The sequence below is a fragment of the Micropterus dolomieu genome, linkage group LG17 (assembly GCF_021292245.1).
Source record: "Micropterus dolomieu isolate WLL.071019.BEF.003 ecotype Adirondacks linkage group LG17, ASM2129224v1, whole genome shotgun sequence".
Taxonomy (NCBI): Eukaryota; Metazoa; Chordata; class Actinopteri; order Centrarchiformes; family Centrarchidae; genus Micropterus; species Micropterus dolomieu.
In genome coordinates this window covers 5,261,131-5,285,504 of record NC_060166.1, presented here as the reverse complement: position 1 = coordinate 5,285,504, position 24,374 = coordinate 5,261,131, and the positions used below count along the sequence as shown (strand labels likewise).

General features: G+C 40.6%; 2 protein-coding genes across 5 annotated transcripts in view; one reads left to right on the top strand and one right to left on the bottom strand.

Annotated features, from left to right (window-relative positions):
* Positions 1-24,374, top strand: part of pipox (pipecolic acid oxidase) — a 1,053,392-nt gene that overhangs the window by 83,339 nt on the left and 945,679 nt on the right. The gene's annotated exons all lie outside the window — the stretch shown is intronic.
* The window catches only part of lhx1a (LIM homeobox 1a), a 7,924-nt gene continuing 3,711 nt past the window's right edge, over positions 20,162-24,374 (bottom strand). Inside the window, exons 4-5 of the mRNA XM_046072898.1 lie at positions 21,513-21,678; positions 20,162-20,593 (exon numbers count right to left, since the gene is read on the bottom strand). Coding sequence (XP_045928854.1) covers positions 20,214-20,593; positions 21,513-21,678 — 546 coding nt within the window. The 3' untranslated portion in view covers positions 20,162-20,213. The remainder of the gene's footprint in view (positions 20,594-21,512; positions 21,679-24,374) is intronic.

Sequence of the window (24,374 nt, the reverse complement as noted above, 5' to 3'; positions counted from 1 at the left end):
TGCTATTTAGCAAGGTCAGAGGTTGCACATCTCTCGAGCAACTAGGGGTTAAGTGTCTTGCTCAGGGACACATTGGTGGAAAAAGTGTCACAGGTGGGAATCAAACCCCGGTATTTCACACCTAAGGCAAGTGGCATTGGCTTTGTGGCTAATTTAGCAACAGGCATTGTTAGCTGCTGTAAGTTATGTTAAACAGTATTTAAAAGTAATGAACTAGGGAGAAATGAGAGGACCGTTCACTAGAAGTGCCGCACTGTTTCAGAATAAATCTACAATCACATCTGTCAGCGTAACGTTAGCCTCCAGCACTCACCTACTAATGAAACATCCTGCTGTAACCCGGGAGAGTGGGTTAGCAAGTCTGGTATGAATGTTTTCAGGAGAGGAGAAGTGATAAGGGCCATCATGTAATTGACGTGACAAAAGACCAACTCACCGGGAACACTAAGCAACCAGGAGCTACTCACCACAGCTCCGGCAGAGCCAGCTCTGAGCTCCGGTAGACTGCGGTCAGCTGATGTGTTGTTCTGTGGTGCTGCAGTGTTGTTAACAGAGGAGCTGCAGCACGCAACACTCATGACCTGAGGGAAGGATCTGACTCTCTGTTTCTGTTTTTTAATAGTCATATCAAAGTTAAACGCAGATGCAGATATATCTGCAAGTAGCTTATATTGGCCGATAATATCTGCAAAACGATAAATTGGTCGAGCTCTAGTTCTAAAGGTTAACATCGGCATGCTAAAAAAAATATATATATATATATATACATATAACTGTAAAAGTTGGACTGTGTGTATGTATTAACAATAGCCTATTGTTTTTATTTTTTTTGTATTATCATTTTTATCATTTTAAATATTTGTATATATGTTCTGTGTGTGTAGCATGAAGGGGGCTAAAACTTTCATTTGATTGTGCAGCCCTACATTGTTGCAGAATGACAAATAAATGTACCTTGAACCTTAAAAATCAAGGAAGGAACTCATTTCGGCCGTGTATATCCACTATGTCATTGTTTTGGTCTCAACCCAAAGCTTATGACCATAGGTCAGGGTTGGTTATGCTCAGCTCCATCTTCATCTCAACAGTCAGGTACAACGCCTGTATTACTGCTGTCACTGCACCAATCTGCCTGTGGATCTCATGTTCCATTCACTCCCAACCCATATTGAGGAATCCATCTTTTTCCCAACAGAAAGCCATGGCCTCGGACTTAGAAGTGCTGACTCTCAAACTGCCCCACTGTGTGCTGAAGGTTACAGTCCAACACCACCAAATCATCTGCAAAGAGCATAGAAGCACTTCTGATGTCCCCAAACCGGCCACTCTCTTCCCCCCGACTGAGACATGAGATCCAATCCATGAAAATCACATCGATGACAAGAGACAACCCTGGCAGAGCCCAACAGCAACTAGGGATGGAACGATTATATTATTACATTATAATAGTTTCACAGTTTCACAGTTATCATGATTATTATGCATTAATTAATTTAACAACACTAGTAATTACTTAAGTTGATTTTTAATATTTAATTACATTAACAATCACTGGGTACAGCGCAAAAGTTCAACTACTTTGGCAGCGGCTTGCGATGCGGTGCATGTCGCTTGACACAGTAACAGACGGCCATGGCATCAAATTTAATGCAGCAACCTATTAACTGCATGTTTCTGAACAGGTGATCTGTCACCTCTTAAATAACGCCCTGGTCAGACTTGGTGCACCCAAAATTCTCCCACACTGCCGACTTCAGCCGGTTCTTTGGTGCAAATAAAACTTCACAGTTTGGTCCCTATGCCATAGTTTTATCCAGTGAGCAGAAGTAGCCTCCGTGTCTCTGATAAGCACGACACTGCTGCACTGCTTGTGTAACTTTGTTTTCGTGCAACAGAAACACTCGGTGCAGCGGGGCCTTCATGATTAATTAACCGTGATGTTTTAAAGCGCGGTTAATAGTGAAATCTGGAAATTGCTGCATCCCTAACAGCAACGGTACTGTCGGTCTGTTGCTTCAGGAAAACCCCCAGGCCAACCAAACCTGAAAGGCCTCCTTCTTCAGCTTGACAGCCTCCTTCAGTGCTGGTGTCCAGTAGTCGCTTCTTACGTTGCCCTCACAACAGACACCAGTGACCTTCTGACCACAACTCCTAACAGCAGCCCCCACAACGGAGGCTTTGAACATGGCCCACTCAGATTCCATCTTCCCAACCTCCCTCGGGATGCATGAGAAATTCTCCCTAAGGTAAGAGTTAAAAACCTCATTGAGACAGGGGCTTCAGACAGACATTCCCACACTACATGTTTGGATTTACAAGGTCTGTCCAGCAGTCTCCCCCATCATCTGAAGCAACTCATTGATAAGTTGACAGCTGTGCTCCTGTCTTCACCTGAATGTTGAAGACATACAGCTGCAGATTGGGTCAGTTTTTTTTAGTGCCAAATACAACTAAAATCACTCGGTGCTCAAACTTGGCTGTTGTTATGGCAAATCCATGACTATCACACAAGTCTAATGAAAAAGCACCACTAAGGTTCAGATCAGGGAGGTCATTCCTCCCAATCTCCCCCCTCCAGGTGTCTCTATCCCCACATACCCATGTGAGCGTTGAATTCCCTAGGCGGTGTCCTTTCCAGGACCCCTTTCCAGGAAACTCTTAAATGGATCTCCAAAGTCATAGGTTTCATCATGTGGAGCCCATGAATCACAATTTTTCATAGCAATCCACCCAAATAACTGTCAAGGTATTTCAATCTGGACCAAAGTGTTGAACCAAGTGGTCTCTGTTGTCACTGTATCTTTCTTTAACTGTCAACTCACTCGTGATTGATAACCCAAAACCAGGGCATTGCGTGTCAGGTTTTCGTGTGTGTTCACAGACAGCTGATGTTGTCCGTTTCATGTGTTCAGTTAGACTTTTTTTCTCTTTTTTATTGTAGAGGTTTAGAGCTTACAGCAGGATTGTGGGTAAAATGTGGTCAAGGGGAAGTGAATCAATGATGTTCTCCTCTCAATACTAGAAGACTGTGATTGCATCGGACAGTTCCAAGTGAGAATGTGAGAAGCTGGTTTCATTCTGTAGATAAAAGACGTCTAAACATAAACCTAATATTTTATTGAAAATAAAGAGTTAGTTATGTTCGCATACACATACACACAAACAGAACTGCAGTGTCAGTCATCTATCTCCAGTGTGTGTGTGGTGGCAAAAACAGAATGTGCATGCAAATGTGTACATATATTAATGCATAATGTGTTTTTGAATGTGTTATTATGGAGTCTTTTTTTGTTTATGCCTACCTGTTAGCCTGTCTGTACTCCACAGTGAATATGCTTGCCCTGCCACAAACCCCCAGTAGTGCAAATGAATCTTGCTTTACAGCTATTAACGCAGGGCAACCTCATTCACAAGTCGAACACATACTGTATACACACACACGCGCGCCACAATAATAATAAAAATAATAAATCGACACAGGTCTGAGATGGTGTCCAAGGAATCTCATCTCCCCATAAATTATAGCTGTAAACTTTTGCTGCCACAGAGCCTAATTAATTCTCGTCCTGTTACACAAAAGGAAATGTCGAGTGACAAATGGGCGCAGGACTTGAAAGCTGCCAGGTCTGCAAAACATTTTCCACTCCAATTTATAAGCAATTTTACTGTAAATCATCAACCAGAACTGGCTACTTTAAGAAACAGGACAAAATGGTAAGAGGAGTGATGAGGAAGAGAGACAGAGAGAGGGAGAGACAAGGTGGAGGGGGAGAAGGGGAGACAATGTACAAAAAAAGAGAAGAATTAAATCCAAATAAAAAATACAACATTTAACACACCATTTTAAATGATTAATTCAAATGTGTAAGGCTGAATTGTACATTTAACTCTGCATATATGGAGATCTAAAGTTCAGTATTAAATACAAAAGACATTTTAAAATCAGTATTTATGAATCAATACAGACACAAAATATGTGAAAAAATAGTGAAATAAGTTAAAGTTATAAATTCTTTTTTTGTTTCCTTTTTTCTCTGTTTTTTTAAATATTGTGACCATTCCTATTCCTGTTATTCCTATTCCTATATTCCGACTACGGGTCATGCTAACTGTACACTTGAAAAACAATGCATGTATCAAGTCAAGTAGCAAGGGTCACCTAAAGCTTTTCAAATAAACTTGTTTTACATAAATCAAGCCTGTCTCTCATGCCCGAAGTAAACAATTATATTATATATTATTCTGTTGTACATTGTTATAGTAGAGGGTATTATATTTTTTTACTTAAACTATACTTTGCTGACTTTTAACCACACTACTATGCTACTTGAGATGATATTGCATATTCCATTAAATTGCTCTTTCATAGTTAAAATTATGTTAAATTATACTATTCTTTTTTACATTTTCTATGCTTATTTGTATTTAGTATTTTTTTTCTTTGTATTTATCTGTACTCCCCTCTGGGGATTGATAAAGACTTATATTATATTATCTTAGAAATTTGTTATGATGGCAACTGTCTTCAGTGTCAGTGATCTGGAGGTGAAAAGAAAAATCTGTTGTTGATGTTTCAAAGTAATCTAACAGTAATGTGCACTTATGAAATCATCACTGAACACAGCCTACCCCCTGTATGAGATAAGCTGCAGTTTAGAAAACTTATATAAGCTACTGATTTTATAAAACATTATAAATGAACACATGAATGACTACTGCTGTATCAACTCCTTTTGGTACCACCGTCACATAGCTTGAACACATCAGTGCAGGCAGTCCTCTCAACATCTATTCAGCGCTAAAATGTTGCTAGGCTGTACCTAACAGTGTAATGGAAAGCAGCTCCTAATGCTGGAAGAAAGCTCACTTTGACTCTGCATTGATCAACACTCTGGACTGATTGGGGCCAATGCAAATAACAGGGAAGTGATGGACAGCGACTGGACTGCCTCAGCCCAGCCTAAAGGAATTATCCTGCATGCTTCCCACCGCACATAGACCCTTTATCAATGTCTGCGGACCTAGGGCCAATTTGAATGTGACTGAGGCACTCAGTGGATGTGACAGTGACGAAGGAGGCCCATTGGAAGCCATGGTTCAATGACTCATTATGGAGGAGGCTACAGGCTGTGTTTTCTGCATTTGATACAGCACCGGCCTTTAAGATCACTAATTGGAGTGTAAATGTGTCCTTTCTCTCGCATCTTTTTTGTTTGTTGCTATCTCGTTGCTGAAATTAGCTTGTGTCAGATCAGCCATTAATCCTAGTTTGTAGTTTACAGTACATTTTGATAAAAAGACAAGATGTTACTGTAAGAGGGACAAAACACCCATTTAAGCCAGACCAGCATTTGTGCTGGTGTAAGAGGTGCCACTGCAGTATTAATGGTTGTTGTGATCATGATAACAAAAATAATTCTAACTACAAACTTACTGTGTTTTAACAAGATATATAACTAATTACTTGGATCAATGCCCCATTCCCACTTCAAACTTCAAAGCATGACCTATTTGAGGCTCTACAGTCCTCTTGACTGTACTACACTAAACCTATATAAAAAAGAGCATACCCTGCTCATAGCTCTGTTCTTACCAGTTTAAGTGCCTAAATACCACAGTCAGTCAGTGCTTGACTTTTTCTTTCTACTACTTGAATTACTTCATGTGTAAAACCCAGTGCAACTCAATGAGGAGAGACTGTCCAAAATTGTGCGCTTTATCCCCAGTTGTTCAATTCATCATGCTGAGTCTACACTTTATTAGGTACACCTGTTCAATTGCTTGTTAACCCAAATAGCTAATCAGCCAATCACATGGCAGCAACTCAATGCATTTAGGCATGCAGACGTGGTCAAGATCCAAACCAAGCAAAATGAGGAAGAAAGGGGTTATAGGTGACTTTGAACGTGGTATTTCAGAAACTGCTGATCAACTGGGATTTTCACAACCAACCATCTCTAGGGTTTACAGAGAAACGTTAGAAAAAGAGAAAACATCCAGTGAGCGGCAGTTGTGTGGAGGAAAATACCTTGTTGATGTCAGAGGTCAGAGGAAATTGGACAAACTGGTTCGAGATGACAGAAAGGCAACAGTACCTCAAATAACCACTTGTTACAACAAGGTATGAATACCATCTCTGAATGCACAACACGTCCAACCTTGAAGCAGATGGGCCACAGCAGCAGAAGACCACACCGGGGGCCACTCCTGTCAGCTATGAACAGGAAACTGTGGCTACAAATCGCACAGGCTCACCAAAATTGGACAATAAAGATTGGAAAAACGTTGCCTGGTCTGGCGAGTCTTGATTTCAGCTGCAATATTCAGATGGTAGGGTCAGAATTTGGCGTAAACAATATGAAAACATGGATCCATCCTGCCTTGTATTAATAGTTCAGTCTGGTGGTGGTGTAATGGTGTGGGGGAGATTTTCCTTTGGACACATATGGGCCACTTAGTGCCAATTGAGCATCGTTTAAACGCAACAGCCTCCCTGAGTATTGTTGCTGACCATGTTCATTTCTTTATAACCACAGTGTACCCATTTTCTGATGGCTACCTACAGCAGGATAATGCACCATGTCACAAAGCTCAAATAATCTCAAACTGCTTTCTTGAACATGACAGTGAGTTCATTGAACTCCAGTGGACTCCACAGTCACCAGATCTCAATCCAATAGTGCACCTTTGAGAAGTGGCGGAACGGGAGATTCACATCATGGATGTGCAGCCGACAAATCTGCAGCAACTGTGTGATGCTATCATGTCAATATGGGCCAAAGTCTCTGAGGAATGTTTCCAACACCTTGTTGAAAGTATGCCATGAATAATTAAGGCAGTTCTGAAGGCAAAAGGCGTCCAACCAGGTTCTAGCCAGGTGTACCTAATAAAGTGGACAGTGAGTGTATTTTCACCTTGAGCGAGGTCATTTACAACAAATAACACTTTTGCTTTTAGATTTGATAAGACTACACTTTGTAGGAACTAGTTAGTTTGAATCATTCTGATCATTGGAATGAGTTCTGTTTACCTTATAAGATCCTCTTCTGGCTATGCAAATGATGTTTGTCTGTTAGAAGTGAACGGGGAAGTAGCATGACAATGTCAGAGCAAAACTTCCTCCGGCATAGGTCCAGTGAACAGATGGGTCAACAAAGCACGTGACTTTGACTGTTGGTAGGGGATGGAATGTGAACAGTAGGCCCCTACGTCAGTGTTTGTTTCCTTTAACCATGACCACAATCTTTTCCTATCCTATAACCAAGTAGTTTTTGTACCTAATCTTAATCAAACCATAGAGGTGGAAGATCAGAGAACACTTTTATATAAAACCATTTTATAATGGCAATTCAAAACAAGTTGGTAATCCTTTCTAGATGTATTATTTTCTACTTTGCAAATTCTTATTTTTTTTCAGAGCCTGAAACTCCGTTCATTTAAAAATCATTTTAGTTTTAAAATGCCATACTTTACTTTATTGTTAATGGTGGAGATGGAATGAAGCAGTCTAAATCATGTCCAAACCTGCCTGCCAGAACAGCTCAACAGACAATATACAAAATACTACAGGACACTATATAAAACCGATGCAGACATTGTCTGGGATGTTGGATGCTTGCTTGTATAGGCAAACAGAAACCTGAATAAGGTCAGGAACCCAGTTAATGTTGAACATTCAGTTGATGTCAGTGAACCTCAAACAATCACACTTGGGCTGCTTGAAATAAAAAAAAATACAACAACTATCCTGGGTGGCAGGGTCTGAGAAGGTTAGGATGTAACAAAACAGAACAAAAACGGGGGTGGGGTTGCTGCAGCATCCTCAGCACCCTTCCAGCAGGTTTGGACCTTCATAGTCACTAGTGATGTAAAAGTTGAGAAACTGCACCTCATATGGACCACTCACAGACATCCTGGTGTATGGTCCGCCTTATCCAGAGAATGAAGAGGAGATGCAGAAGCAGCCTCTGATTCATACTGTGATCACACTAAAGTAGTGCGCTCCATGCATAATGGCTGTAATTGAAATAAACAATGACCATACACGCTCCAACCATGACAGTTTCCATTATTTATATCTGAATGAGTTGGTGACCTCATACGGTTCATCTACACTGTTGTAGGATTGACTTTAATGGTGTTATGAGGTTTGATGAGGTAAATTAGTTGTAGAGGTGTGCTTCAAAATGTTAGCATACTCATTTTATGTCCGAATACTGCAATTTTTAAGGATTTAAATCCATTCTAGCTCTCAACATTAACACCACTCATTATTATTACTATTTATTCTTTACATGTCTGTCACATTCTGCACATATTTCCACACTCCTATTACTCCTCCTATTACTATTTATATTTTTATATTTTATTTTTTTTGAGTGCCAACATTTTTATTATTACTTATTATAACTTGAGCAGTAATACAACAATTTCACCTCAGGGTTTAATAAAGTATTTCTGATTCTGATTCTGATTTTGGCTGTACATTTCTAAACTGCAGCACAATTCCAATGGATTATGGTACGCATGATCCCAAATGGAATTGAACCATCGACCATATCAATACATGCACCAAACGAACACCAAAACATTTCCAAGCAAGACTGCGGGACACTGAAGTGGAACAGTGACCATTTGTCTTTGTGGCCTCCCCTTGCTTTTAATTTTAATGAATTATTTTCCGTGAAATTCCAACAGCCTATCTACTCCATTATAAACTTTGGCAAGGGTAAGAAAATGGAATTGCTGTCTAATTAATTATTTCCAGCTTTTGTTTCTAATTAAATGCATGGTTAGTCTACTCTGTGAAGGTGGGTGTGTCGCAACAATGCTGTTTTACCAGCGCAGACACATTCGGTGAGCCCGGTTCTGAATTTCACACCCAAGCATCTACAAGAAACATGATGCTGAGCAGCAGAACAAAGGAAAGTTTGGAAAGGAAAAGGAAAAGAAAGTACTCCTGCAGTAAAATCAACACACACTGTAGTTGTTTAATAAAGTGCACAGTGCAGGAGAAGCAGCATTCTCATCCAGTTTAATGACATAAAATTTGTTTGTGCATGTCTCCATCCCTGCAGCAGCTTGGACCTCAAGATGCTAAACTTATATGAGACTTACTATGAGCGAGAAAAGGCAAAGCATGTCCTATCTAATAACTATGATTAATGACTGCCAACTGTCATGCATGCATCAAGAACAGAGCCATACATCATGCAATAACTACAGCTGGCAAATACTGACAAGTACACTGAAGCCATGCCACAGCATAAACCTAATAGCACATTTCAGTGTTCAAGCTATTTTGATTTAATATTCAAGTACATGTGTTGGAAAAATATTCAATATGTACAGTTTTGGCAAAATGAAAGCGAGAACAAAAAATATGGATGTATACACACACATACACACACTCAGAGACACACACCTCTATTCTTGTGTAATCCGTCATCTTGCCTATGGTTTTAATTCCTGTTAACTGCATGGTTGCATGCCGCTGCATCGTTCATTCTAATGGAATTGAATAACAGAGCTGCTTGGCTGCACTTGCACAGGCCTGCTTTAATTGGAATGAATGTTTTTTTTTTTTTTTTTACAGAAATATTCAGGCCAGTTTTTCTCAGTTTAAAGGTAGTGTTTGCTCAAGTATTTGTCAGTATTAGTCAGCATAGATACACAAAATATAGACAGTATATACTGTATATATATATATATATATATGTGTGTCCCCTGACAGCGTTGTATAGTTGCTCACCTTATTTTATTGTGTGTGTGTGTAAATTAAAGTAATATATTCAGTTTAAAATATTATCCATGTAATAATGATCGTATGTATTCTAAATGAATGTTATATCTGGAAATTCCAAGCTCTGTGGTGGTGTGTAAGAATTAATGGGAATCATCAACTGCTACAGGCTGAAGTTGGGGAAAAATCCAGCAGGCCCAATACCTTTTCTTTAAGTCCAACTGTAGATAGGTCTGGAATAGGGTTAGATTTTATTTCAGTGTCAGGTTTCTCCTCGTTGAAAGCATTCCGTAACACTAGACAGAGGTATTGTACATGATCAAATTTGTGAAACGAGCAACAGTGGGGAGGTTTGCCATGTTTCATTACTGGATATGGGACTATTCTGTGCAGTTGCCATATTTACATTGTTTTATTCACTGATGGAGAGTGATAGAGAGCAGGGGTTGTGCTGAGTAGAATGTTTGCTGTGCTAGCTGTTGTCACTGTAGCCCAAATGTGTAGTTATCTTTTTTAGGAGGCACATGTGAGCTCCTCAGGGCCAAACTTTAGTTTACAAGTTTGAACTAACTTGACAGGATGTTACAAAATCAATAATAATATATAACTGGTGTTTTTGTGACTAGCATAAAAGGAACTACAATTACTTAATTGTGTTACACAACCCTGTATTGTAAAATGTTAAATAAATCTACCTTGTACCTTTTAAATGTTTTCTTTATAGAAATAACACACTGGAATGCAGTATAACTTAGATGTTATTTGGCCTTTTATGCTTCTCACAATAAATCAGGGTGTTACTTTCATAACTGATATAATCCACTAAAGCTATTGACCTGACACTCAAACAGGAAACATCATTTGGTTTATTAATTTTCTCTGCATGTGTTGCTTGCCCATTCTCGTCACTGTATATGTACACAGAGCACTCAATACTCATCAGTACACACTGACAACTTAGGGGCCAGATTAGTGCATATGCAATATCCACCCTCCACCAAAGTGAATTAATTGTCTAATGGCTTTAAATTGATTAGGCATGTCTTGGGTTTGAGTTGCAAATCTCCCTCTAATCCAGGTATTTTCCTCTCAGGATAAGCATGGGATTGCTTTAATTAGCAACATAGCCATGTGTGTTGTGTACAGTAACATGGCAGCAAACACCTGAAGCTGAAGTTACAATGTGTTTGGGTGATAAGGGCTTTCTACAGTGGTGCATTTAGCCACTCAGATACTGCCACAGTAGAAACTGCTAAGCTGGCAGAAAATAACAAAAATCAATTTACCCAGAAGTTGCTATAAGCAGTGAACAATTCTAAAAATGAGACAGCTTTTAGTGTTTTGGCTCTGGGGTTTCCTAGTTCTAAAACATATGTGTTGTGTCTAAAAGTTATAAATATTGCTTCTAATTGCAGATTCCCGAACACAAAGCTAGTAATAAATTTCTGTCTGTCTGTGTTACTTTGTTTTTCTCCCACTTTTGCAAGCATTCCTGGAACTACATTTGGACACTGATCAATGGGTGATACTAAATGCGACCGTTTCCCAAAACTGTCGTACCCTGTTGGTTTCAGCTAACTTAGTTTGAACCAACGTAGTTCGAACTAACATGTTTCCAGGTGTGTTCTTCTAACTTTCACAGTACAAACTCGCAAAAAGTTGTCATATTCTGCCTAATTATGTCAGTTGTGGCCGATATTAAGTGACATTATTATGCTAGCTTATTACATATCATAGTCATACCGGCAATAACAAGAAAATCAACAGCAGTATTAATGAAATCAACAATATAAATAATACCTAACCTAATATTTTCATTTAGCCTACATATAGTCTGTAACTTAGAAGAAAAAATTAAGAACTATTAGTGATTACAAGACATTTAGTAAAATAGGTTTAATCTGCAAGTATCTTCGTGTCAACACTTTAACACTATTATGAATCCCTTGGCCGCATTCAATACCTAGGTTTTGAGAATAGCTCAGTGCAATAAGTGTCTGCACTTACACATTTTCTTTTCTCTCTTCGACTCCCGGGAGTTCTCTATTTATCTTTGTTATAAAGGCAACGAAAACTCTCAGGGATTTATTCATTACAGTACTTTCATGAATTTTATGCTTTCCCTTTTTATATTTATGTTTGTAATACCCATGGAAATGTATACATTAACGGTAATATTAAAAGTCTTGTCTTTACATTCTCCATTTTGTCCTTGAACCTTTGTACTGGGTGACTAATATTAAATCAAGTTATTGTGAACAGATGGGTAATCTGCGAGAAAAACGCATGTTGTTCGTAGATGGTCTACAGATTGGCTACTGAAATAATGCAACCTTACCCATGACCTGACAAATACATTTAAAAGTACTTTTACAACTACATTTAAAAATATCTTCACCTTAAATATGTTTGTAAAGCAGGAACATTCCCTGGTTTAAACACATTACATCCACCTCCTAAGACTTGCATTTTCTGCTATCTGTGACGTAGTCACCATGAACTAAGCTTCTAACCACAGGTCAGAAGCTGTAGTTTGAACTATGCAACTTAACGACAGTTGGTGCGAACGTTTGTCGGAACTATGGTTTCAGGGAACACCTGCTTCGCTTAACAATGGTTCGTACCATGTAAGTTAGAACTCCATAGTTCGAACTAGGGTTTTGGGAAACAGTTGCATCCCAACTGCATAGTTCCAACCAAGGAAGTTGCTACCGTGTAGGGGCAGAAGAGGAACACTTGCTGTTGAGACGGAGCCCCAACTTCACCGGTGTTTTGCCGAGTTGTCCGCACCTCACGGGATTTTCGGATCATTTATCACCATTGATGAATCACATAAAGATTATATCGTTTTTAAATAGTAGGCTACTTGAAATAGACCCGCGAGGAACCGCAACGTGGATGTACAGTTAGTTGTCGGCCGCATGGAATGCACGCAAACCTCTGCACAAGATCGGCGAATAGCGATCAGAGAGAAAATGGTAAACAATAAGCCTCAGTTGAGCTAGAAATGTACAGTGTAAGTTGCACTGACTAATGAATAATGACTGAAGCTGTGCAGCTTCTCAAGATAAAAGAGGAGCTACCGTGTGTAAAAATGTGTAAAAACAGATCAGTCTAAGTTACAGACAGACAGCTTTCTATTTAGCTTGTTTTTAACATTTGGCTAATGCCAAGCTAACATTAGCGGTGCTTGTATAAAACATACAGGTTGACAGACTAAGGACAGAGATGATTGTATTAACCCTTTCTACATGTTTACCTTACATTAGAGCCGCCGAGGCTGATGATAAACAGTCTCAGACCCGTTTAATACCCTGTTTTGGTGCCATCAATAAAAAACATCCATCGCGTTTCTATTTAAACCAGATTTGACACTCGAGACGTAACGTTACCTCGTAGGACCGGCTATCTGGATAGCAGTATCAATAAGCACGGACCTTATTGATTTCCGGGGTTTAAGAAACCAAAGTTTGTCACAACATGGTTAGTATCATCAACAAAGAGGTTGTATTCTAGTGATCACCAACAAGCTGTTAGTGGCCATTTCCATATTTTAAATGTAACACTCCAACCCAAATTCACAGCAGTGGCAGTATCTTGCTGACCTGTGTTGACTGAAATTCTTTATCCATATTGGGCTATAGTTTTGTGTTGTGTAAACCATTACAAAATAGGACTATTAGTGGTACCATGCGTGTGAAGGTACTGGTAAAGGATGTTTGGACTCAGCAGCAAGGCCCCAGAAAGGAGCAGGTTGGATTAGAATGAGGTTTGGTGATCAAAATTCAAAACAGGAGCTGGCAACAGGCATGCAGTCAGAAAAGACAAACACATCCAAAAAGGTAGGAATTGTTCATTAGCATTTAGGCAAACAAGAACCCTATGGCTATGGTGGCACAACAAATGATCAGGCAAAAGACTAGTGTTTGAGGGCAGGTATACAGTGTTTACTGAGGAGCTAATGAGGGAATTGGGCAGGTTAAGATCAGATGACTCTACTGCTGGACAGGCAGAACATGACAGGCTCTGATATGATTTGGTTTGAAACAGGCAGGCATGGTAAATGGAAAGAAACGTCTTCTCTGAAATCAGATGACATTGTTCTGCTGAAGAAACCCAAAGATGAGCTCCACTCAGCATGTCTATACATAGTCTTAAAAAATGTATGTTTCCAATTTCTGTACATAATTATGGACACAATCATTAGGGAGCTATTTCAGACAAACTGAAATTCTAATCAACAATAAAACAGCCTATGCAAAAGAGGAACACACCAACTCTACAACCAGCTTGTGTGAATTGTAAACAGATTTTACACTTATGTGTGTATTCCATATAAAATCACGATGGGAAATTGCTAGTGCAATCATACACAAACAACTCATTGAAAAAAACCCTTGCCCTGAGCAAAAAACACAGCAGTTGGTCTCCAATATGTGAATGACAAATGAATATCACTCAGTGGGTCAGATGGTGTAGACACACTCTATGCTCTGTGCTAATCAGGCCAACCTACAGACCTCACATACCATCAGGACATCCTCCAGGGGGAAATTAGTACTTTCCACTTTGCTAAACGAGTATACTTTCCTCCCTGGGTGAGCGCATTGTTTGTTACATGGGCAATTTCTTTATGTAAATTGTACTAAAATGGGTTACATACCAATTAGAAGTCAAACATTTCATTTTATACTGATTCTGAATAGCAAATTAGAGGTTTATGCACATTTTCTCAGGGGCAAGCTACACTAAAGGCAGAATAAGCCCAATATACCATTGTTTATTCACTAGTCAAAGGATAAACTAAGTGCAAGGTATCTACGTTGAAAACTTGTGTCAGAGAAGGAACTCAGGTATGATCACTAACTGTTTTTCTGATTTGACAGCTTCTATTATCTTATTATTATAAAAAGCACTAAGGTTCTTATTTTTATATATATATCACCCTCCGTACTATTTGTTTTCACAATGAGTATAGGATTAAGGTTAGCAACACAAAACACATGATGGTAAGGACATCTGGAGCAGCATGTGGTAACTACAAAAGGTTGGTCATTTTTTGTTGTGTGTCAGTTCTTAGTGTTTTTTGCTATGGTAGAAATCTGGGAACATTACTCTGATATGTAAGTTCAAAACAACTATAAAAGCTATAAAAAGGCTGAATTGCAACATGATAATGTGGAATTGTTTAATATTTAAATGGTAAAATTCTCAAAAGTTATGAAACCACACACAGATAATCTGCAGACAAAGAGAGATGACAAACAGCAAAAACAACACAATCAAGTACTTTACAAGTATTGTAACCTGCTGTAGTTAGGCTAGTGATCCCTGCATGCAGTTTTTATTTCAATCTCCCCCTGTAAGTTATTTTCCTTTTTTTCCTGCTGTGGTTCAACTCTTGTGAAAGTTAGAACTGGCTCCAGAGCCTTCAATGAAATGTCTGTTGACAAGTATGATGTGTTTGTTTATAATATAGCTAAAAGCATTACATGTCCTGATGGAAACATTCCTGCAGCTAAACTGTAATACCATCATACTACAGTAGTGCACTCTTAAAAGGGCTTTCACTTTGAACTACTGACACCATACAGGAGAATGTGGGTTGGAGATTTGAATTGACGTGAACCTGGGTAAGGGTCGACCTTGAAAAGCTCCAGGTCAAGATCAGGGTTGAGAGCTGGTTGCAGGTCTGGCCATGACTTTTGGGTCAAAGTTCAGCCGTTAGTCAATTAGAATGTATGAAGATGTCACAGCTTTTTATAAGCACACTTACTTACCCAACATTTAGGCTGAGATGAGTTTTGATTTCTTTAAATTCATAAGATAATATATTGGATATTGCAATAAACCTCATCAAACTCATGTAAAATATACAGATGAACATGTGCATCCAGCAGCTGTAGATGTCATGCTGTGCTGCAAAATACAGAGAGGTGTTATATAGCCTAAACTCACTGATGTAAATGGGGTGAAAAATATGTCCAAAGCCACACAGCCACATATTTTACATAATTTCTTTTATTATCTGGTCAGTCTGATGTTTAGAGATGACTAGACTGAAAACCAAATTCTTTTTATGCAGGAATCACTTTTATCATGACACTTCTTTTGTAGTTATTTCATTTCAAGTTTTGGTTCTATGTGCAATTTTATGTTCTATGTCTTTTTGCCTTTCCCTGGGTTTTCTGTTGATTCTTTTTGACTTTCTCTTGGAGGGTGGCCATAGCTGATCATACTTACTTTTCTTCTTCTGTTTAGTCAACAAAAAAGAAAGTAAAAAATGTATCAATTTCTGCACAGCAAAGGACTTTTCTTGAAAAGAGCTTCTAGACGATGTTCAGAGCAAGAAAAGAAGGTTTCTTGGTCTGCCTATAGGTTAAATCCGTCTTGAATTGTAACTCTAAGAGGAAAGCAGGCATTATTTGTGAGAAAATGCACCTAAACATTACTTAAATGATAAAAGAAGTCCTGGGAGTTAAACACCCCCTTCTGTCTTTAGTCTTTAGCCCCTTTAATACAGCTTGTTGAAGGCCGTAATTCTGCCTCGCCAATCTGTATAAAACGTACAAACACGGAATGGGGGGCATTGTTGTTCAGCCATTAAGCTGGCAGCGGAGGTGTAACAGAGCTGAATCAACCTCTGTGTAAAATGGGGGAACCGACGAGACAGTCTATGGAGAGAACAGACTAGACGCCGACGTTGTTGTGTTACACGTCACACCTTGTTTGGTCATTGTAAAAAAGCAAAGCTAGCGTAACGACCGGTCTTCTTTGTGGCACTATTGCAGGATCTCTGTTTAGAAAGGGCTTCTGAGAGAAGGAGGAAGTAGTATAAAGAGTCGTGAGGTGGCAAAACAAACAGCTTTTCAGTAGTGGTCCGCTTATCAGGCTGCTACATGGCTGTGTATCACCCACTCGCTGTGTGTTGGGCCAGGGAAATGTGGCTCAGTGATCAACCAACCCACTCCATTGATTAACAGCGTTTTCTCATTCCTGGCCAAGAAATTGGCTTCCCCTAACATGTGTCGTTTGTTTGAGGAGAAACGAGGACCGGTGCCATGTGTTTGTGTGCTTACGCTACGTTCGCTCCGAGGAGAGGGTACACTTCCAGCTGAGCCACTCTGCATTTAAAGCTAGCAGCCAAATGCTTCTCATATGGAGAGGGGCTCTAAAAAAACCTTCTCAGTATGAACACAAGTATCTCAGTGTTTGCCTGCTGGGCCTGATCTTCCTATTGGCTCAATATTTTGGCCCCTGTTGTACTCTAAAGTAAACCATTTTGTACTACCCCCCCCCCCCCCCCCCCCCCCCCCCCCCCCCCCCCCCACACACACACACACAACACAAACACACACACACACACACACACACACACACACACAGGCACATACAGTACACTTCCTTTGGATCCCAGTGGGTGTGTGGGCTATTCAAACGTCCTGACTCAGAGATTTAAAATGTCATTTAAAACCCATTCACTGCTGTTAAGGCTTGTTTTATTTTTCCAGCGTGCGACTACAAGGTCAGTTTGCACCAACAGCTGATGAGCGATCAATAGGAGATTTGAATTTTAAAGAGCTGTGGCCCCGGGGACGGTCAGTCGCCGGTGCATGGTGTTACCACAGGGGGGGCTAAGCCCAGGGGCTCAACGGAGACCTATATCCTTCCTCAGACCCTCCACCCCCACCTTCCACCCCACCTCCCCAAGCTTGGTTAACTCTCAAGACCATGATTAATTCATGGTGGATTACAGTCTGGAGGCAGGGGAGAAAACTGGGATTGCATACGGCCCTAACTGCACACGCAGGGCTTGGGAGATAAAGGTTCCCTCGGATTCATGCCACAATCCCACCGCCCGGCTCGTTTCCCTACAAGTATAAATACATTTTTCATCCTTATTGCAAAAGATCACGCCTCAGTGTTTGGGTTTCTTGATTATTATTATGACTATGTTTTTGCTGAAATAAGTTAGGAGAAGACCCTCCCCGCCATCAGACCGCACCGCGAGAACAGTAAGCTGTGGGGAATAATAACTGGAGGAGTGAGCTAATAAAAGCAATAAAATGCATAACAAGCAGAAGAGCCACTGTCACGGCAATTTCATCATTGTCCTTCACAGTTGCACAGCTAACTGCTTCTGATTAGTCGACGACCTCAAGTAACTGAACGGAAGAATCTGAGGCCAGAGCCAAAGTGGTTGGGGAAAGAAGTGGCATCAGCATAAGTTGTGAATTCGCTCCCCCTTGTGTTGGCTGCAGCAAGCCAGTCCACTAAATGCCTCCACGGCTGGAAGAAAAGTGATATCAGCAGAAAAGTTTCTGTTGTTCAAACCTCTGTTCTTTTGTCTATGAATTGTTTTTCAAGCCATCAGGATCTGGCGCAATGCTGCGGCATGCAGGAAAAAGAGAAACCCCTTTGTTGACAGTTCAAGATTAGCATCACACAACTCTAAACATAAAACTGCAAAGCATGAGTCGCGTTTCACAAATGAGCATGTTTCTACAACTCTGCTAAAAGCCAAAACGTTCTCATTCGTGTGTCTTTTCATTACTTTCCTCCAACTGCCGTTTCAATTTCACTCAATGTTTCTGAATAACATTAATCAGAATTAACAAATGTTTACCTGTCACCATGTCTGCAAAGGTCAATTATTTCACACTCCAAGTGAATGGAAAATTTGACATGCAGACAAAAAGCCTTCATTAAGAAATGAGTGACACTGGCCTGATAAGTACCTTGCAGAGAGCCTTGTGATGTACAGCTGCACTGACACAGTGATACATAATACACTGTAATGTAAGGGTATACTGTAAGATAGCTGCGCCAAAGAAAATAGGTTAAAAATTCATAAGTATATTTTCTAGTTTTATTAGAAAGACATTTTTCTCAACATGTTGTATTTATACAGTGAATGGTCTAATATGCACTGGAGGTCACATAAGCTTAGGTTTATTGGAACAATAAAAGACATACCATGAGGGCTTGATATTCAAAGAGATGTAGCAGCTACTAGCTGCATATTTGACCATCAATTTTTAATAATTTGGATTTTACTCCTTCAAAGACACAAAAATAAAACCTGTCTAAGTATGTTATATTAACAATTTTATGAATGTATTGTCAGCAGACTAAAAAATTAAGAAGTCAATTACTCCTTTTAACACTTACATTTTGTCTCAACACGTTCTGCAGATGATGGTGCAAAGCACTTAAACATTATTTGTGCTATTTTTTTCAATTTGGCAAATGTCTACTTTACTTATGTTTTTATTCTTTTTTTAACCTTTTATTTTGTAAACAACATCTTGTACAAACTAGCACAGTGAACCACAACCCCAGCAAATGTGTTTTTATCTCCATACAATATAAATGAAATCAATACAAAAGTTTGGTTGGTTGCTTGGAACATTTTTATATGGATTGAGAGGTTCTAAAACGTGGTTTTTCGAGACTTCTGGACTCCTGAATTAAATAGATTACGTAAACAGTTGACTGTTCTAAGTCCCATTTAGAACCCCAGTAGAAGATTTTTAGAAGGTAGACTTCATTTCAACATTTCAAGTTCACTTCCATTTTAAATAAAGGGTTTGCAATCCGTAGAGGGTTTTTACTGTTTGCCTTTTGAAGGCGGCCTTCTTCAGATTTGGTGGAAATTCTGAAACCAAGAAAAGAAAAGGAAAAAAAAGGAAACAAATAGTCCAGACGGAGGAAAAATTGCTTCCTCTTTCCTTCGGAAACATAGTGTCAAAAAGGTTAAGTGTCAATATGGCAGAGCCTTGAGAGGCAAAGAGGTCTGAGGAGCTTCTGAATAAATACAAGGGACAAGTCTAGTGCCTCGAACATAGTCTGAACGCCGCTCAGCCTTCCTACAGTGCCAGGTCAGCACACAACCAACCCTCGGCCCCTTTATTCTCTCTCTGTAAAGCTATTGAAGTCTTTGACAGTAGCTAATGATGTTTTTGTGTTCGGGACATACTATAGGAGATTTCGAATGGGTTGTTTTTTACCCCACCGGTGAATGTTAGGGGGCTTGGTCGCTATGCTGGGCCACTGATAGGAGTCAGGAGGGGTGGCAGGGTGTCCCAGAGGCCCAAAGAAGGGGGGGGGGGGGGGGGGGGGGGGGGGGGGGGGTGGGGGGGCAGTTCAGCAGTCTCGCCCAGTTTTTTTTTTTTCTTGTAAGTCCAGTTTTGCTTGGCGTGGGGGTGGGGGCACTGGAAACACCCAAATACAATACTGAAGACAATGTTTTAGAGCATAATGTTGTATGCCACAGAGGCTTTCCCCACAAAGAAGATCAACAAATCAAATGGGAAAATAAATAAATAAATATGAAAACACCCCAAAAAATTGTGATTCAATGGTATTGCCCTAACCCTGTCAATATCCATGTCCCTGTTCCCCAACACTTTAAACCTCGCCACCCTCCGTTACCGAATCTCATGCCAATAGAGTCCGCACTCCCAAAAAGCTACCACACAGTGCCCTCGTTCATTTCCGAGGGCGGGTGGGACAGGTGGTTGTTGTATCCGCTGCCATTCAGCGACAGTGAGGTAAAGGGTGGACTAGGGCCGAACACCTCGGAAGAGATGCTGTGTAGTGGCCCTGGGATGCCGGGCTCCGGGCTGGGAGAGTCCCCTGGGTGGTGGGACATGATATCGGAGAAGCGCTGCACCTCACTCGAGGGGTGGTGGCCCGGTAAGGGGTGGTCCATACCTCCGAGGGGGGTGCCCGTGGGGCCTGAGGAGGGCACGAAGGGGAGATCGACTGGGGTCTGGGCCTGTGATGACGGAGGCCCCTGAGGGAAGAAGTCATAGTTCCCTCCCGAGCCATAGTACTCGCTTTGATAATCTGCAGATCCAAAAGAAGAAAAAAAAGCAACATTAACTCTGAGAACAATGAGTGTGCAGAAATAATTCCAGAGACATTGAGGAATTCATTGAATATACATGGCTTGATTTGTGTTAGAGAGGGAGAGAGACCCTCGCTGTACTACATTAGTCACAGAGCACGTTACACTTAAATCAAAACTGCAATTGGGTGGGGAGAACAACGTGGCCACAAATTTAATTAAAATGGGGGCCATTTCATCAGCGATTCTACCTACTGAGACCGATTCTTTTCAATTCAGCAGAATATTATTATACTTTTTGCTTCAGCAGAAAGTACGAAGGCCCGAGCAGAAAAGAAATTCTCTGAAAATGATCAGATATCTCAAAGCATTTGAAGGAAGAGTACGGTATAAAATCACTGAGATGTAAACTAATGTCACTTAAACTTAACTCACTGCTCACTGATTTCCAAAAGCCTGTTGATGAGGTGACCCAAACTGAATAATATATCATGTTTGAATATGTTTTTTTTTTTTATATTTTGCTGAGTATCTAAACTTACCAAAATATTAAGCAAGAGCAGACAGCAACTGCATTATTTGTAGTTATATGTCACTTTAATTTTGTGCACAAGTTCAAAACAGAAAGTGCACAGGCCTAACATGGTATAGATTTCCTTAAGGTGGCAACAAAGACCTGAATAAAAATACTTTATTTATACAACATCTTAGCTAACTAGATATAGATTAAACAGAAGAGTCTGGAAGCATTGTTCCATAACAGCAGAAGATGACAGAAAGATAGAAAACAAATGACAAACTAAGAATAGCAAATTCACTTGGATAAAAAAGAATGTTTCATAAGAAAAAAACTATTATTAAACTATTAAAAATAATGATAATTGTTCTTTGACAAAATGAGCTAAATTGTTTGCATACCTCCATAGTAGGAGAAAGGCCCGTTGGGGATCAGCTCCCCGGGCTCCAGCCGGTCCACCAGCGTCCTCATCCGCCTCGGGCTCCGGAAGAACGCGTGCCTCCGGGCGCCCAGCGCGCTCAGCTGCTTCATGCGCCTCTCTTTGGAACGTCGGTTCTGGAACCAGACCTGGACACACACACGCGCACATAGACTACGGTTACCTCCTGTCTCTCAGCAAACATGCAATAGACTGCGGACGCCATTTTGATTGCACGTCAATATTCTGTGTGGAAGGTGGGAGGGGAGTGAGAAGTGCAGGTGGTGGAGCTGGGGGCTGCTTTGGTCTGAATTTTTGGCAGCAGCAATGACGTGTTGGAAAAAATATGTAGGCTAAACAAGCAAACATTAAAATGGTAGGTTGGGGATTTTTTTAATGTGCTAATAGAACTCACTGTAAATTCTCCAACATACAAAAATAACTTGTAATTAGGCCTAAGTGTCATATTTACCTTGGCACCTGCCCCGCGCTGGCTTCTTATTAGAGTAAATAAATATGTGTGTTTTGCGGTGTGCCTGATGAGCTGGTGTTAAATCCGCAAGGCTCTGCGGTGGAGAGGACTGCGCCCAATTATCATTACGGGAGCGAGAGTCACATCTAACCTTCCTAATGATCTTTTAACCCCCCATTTACTCCGACTGAAGGCTGCAGCAGCGGGGGCTTAAAATCTCCAATTAATACTTAATAGGAGGGTTGTTACCGATATATTACCGGGCTCTTGGAGGTTATCATTTCCTAATCTATAGGCTGGCTTCCTTTAATTACGCTCTTCCCTTTCCCCCTCGTGCTCATACATATTAGATACCCCTACTTCGCCACTTTCACTTTATCGTCATTAATCTGCTATGCCAGACCTTTGTACCGTGGATCTGCCCTACAGACCTTTCCAGATTATTTAAAAAAAAAAAAAAAAAAATCACATTTGTGGAAACCTGTTAGTAAAATTTAAATTTAGAAACACCTCAGAGATATCCAAGTCTGGTTGTTCTGGGAGTAAGTTATTATTCCTGATGTGAAATATTTAGCTCATGAAATTCCCTATGAATATTTTATTATTTTATTATCAAATCGAATAATAATAATAATAATAATAATAATAATAATAACAATAATAATAACAACATGGTGTCGGATTTCTGCTCTTTGTTTAACTTAAAGCGGCCCTGCTGTAATTCAGAGTTGAGAAGAGACAATCTGAAGACCCTTCAAACAGATTTCTGTCTTTTCACTTGGCTGGAAATGCTCACAGCATGGCTAAACGTGGTCGCAAAACGTGATGGCAGAGCTGTGCCAGGACTCCCAGCGCCCAGCGCTCCGAGCAGCCCGGCGCCAGTTGGCGACTTTGCCCCGGTGTGCGCGCCAAGAATCAAAAAATACCCATATAAATTACCCATTTCCAAATCAACCTAGTCCGTCGGCCAATCTCTGGCTTAATGAATTCAATGTGACCGCGCAGTTTGAAGGGTGAGGCCTCCTTTAAAGAGGGGTGAAGAAGGGGTGATGTGAGGTGGGGGGAGGGGGGGGGGGGGGATGCTGGGGAAGGTGGAGCCTCTCTGATGTGATGAGGCCTGCATGGTCATGGCAGTCTGGCAGCCTGGCAGGGACAGTTTTCCATAAAATATAAGCTGTTACATCACACATTTTAATGGGTGCGTAACACCATTAAACAGGAAAGGCGCAAGCCCACCTCCTCAACCTGTGGGTGTCGCCGGAATATTATTTCCATAAGATTTCAGACTTCTCAGACAGAGCCAGAAGAACCCCGTTTTGATGATTTACTATTGAACCGTATAGAAATGACTGGGGATGGTGAAACCTATAATTACAATAGAGCTTTTTATTCGGGGCCACGTGGACCCGGACTGAGAAACGCCCGTTTTCTAAAAAAAATATATAGGCTAGCTATTACACATCTCTTTATGTATGTATGGTGGTTAATGAATGAACTCAGGATCTTTGGGAGTTATCAGAACCCAGCTTGGATGTTAACCGTTACCTGGATGACCCGCATGTTGAGGCCGGTCTCCTGGGCCAGCTGCTCCCTGATGTGTCTGGTGGGTTTGGGGGTCGCAGCGAACGCCGCCTTCAGCGTCTCCAGCTGCTTGGCCTTGATGGTGGTCCGGGGTCCGCGCCGCTTCCCTCCGAGGTTCTGGTCGTCGTTCTCGTTATTGACTGTTTCTTTGTCGGACAGGGCGGCTATCTCCGTGTCCTTTAGGACCACGTCGTCTTGTAGCTGGTCTTGAGAGTCCGGCGATAAACTGGGGTCGCTGCATGCCGTTACTGCAGGAATTACACAGGAACATCAGGATAACCAGAGCCAAACAATGGAAGTACTGCAGTGGAAACTGAAGTGGGGAAGAACAAAATCCACCCTATTCCCCAAAACTACATTTATCACTGAGGACTGTCAGCAGTGATGTGATGGGCAAGCTGTGACCTCCCCTCGGTGATGCAAACTACCACCAACATTAATTTAAAAAAAAAGGCTGAACGGTGTGTGCTGAACGATTTTTTGTGTGGAAGGTTCGGCTGTGTTTTTGCGCCTTTAAACGGCATTCATCAATTTGATGCTGCGCTGCTTTATGTGTTCCACCATTCAGAGCCATGTAAACACATAAAGACGAGAACGTTTTGGCCAAATAAAAAGCAGATGATGTGTTTTTCTCGTCTGCTTGAATATTAATTAAAAATCACAAACAAACGTAATAAAATCCCACATGACAGATTATGGACCAAATCTATTCTGCATATTTACATTACAGGCCCGAATACAGATCCCAGTATTAACTGCTGTATGAGAAAATAAAAGGCTTGAACTGAAAAT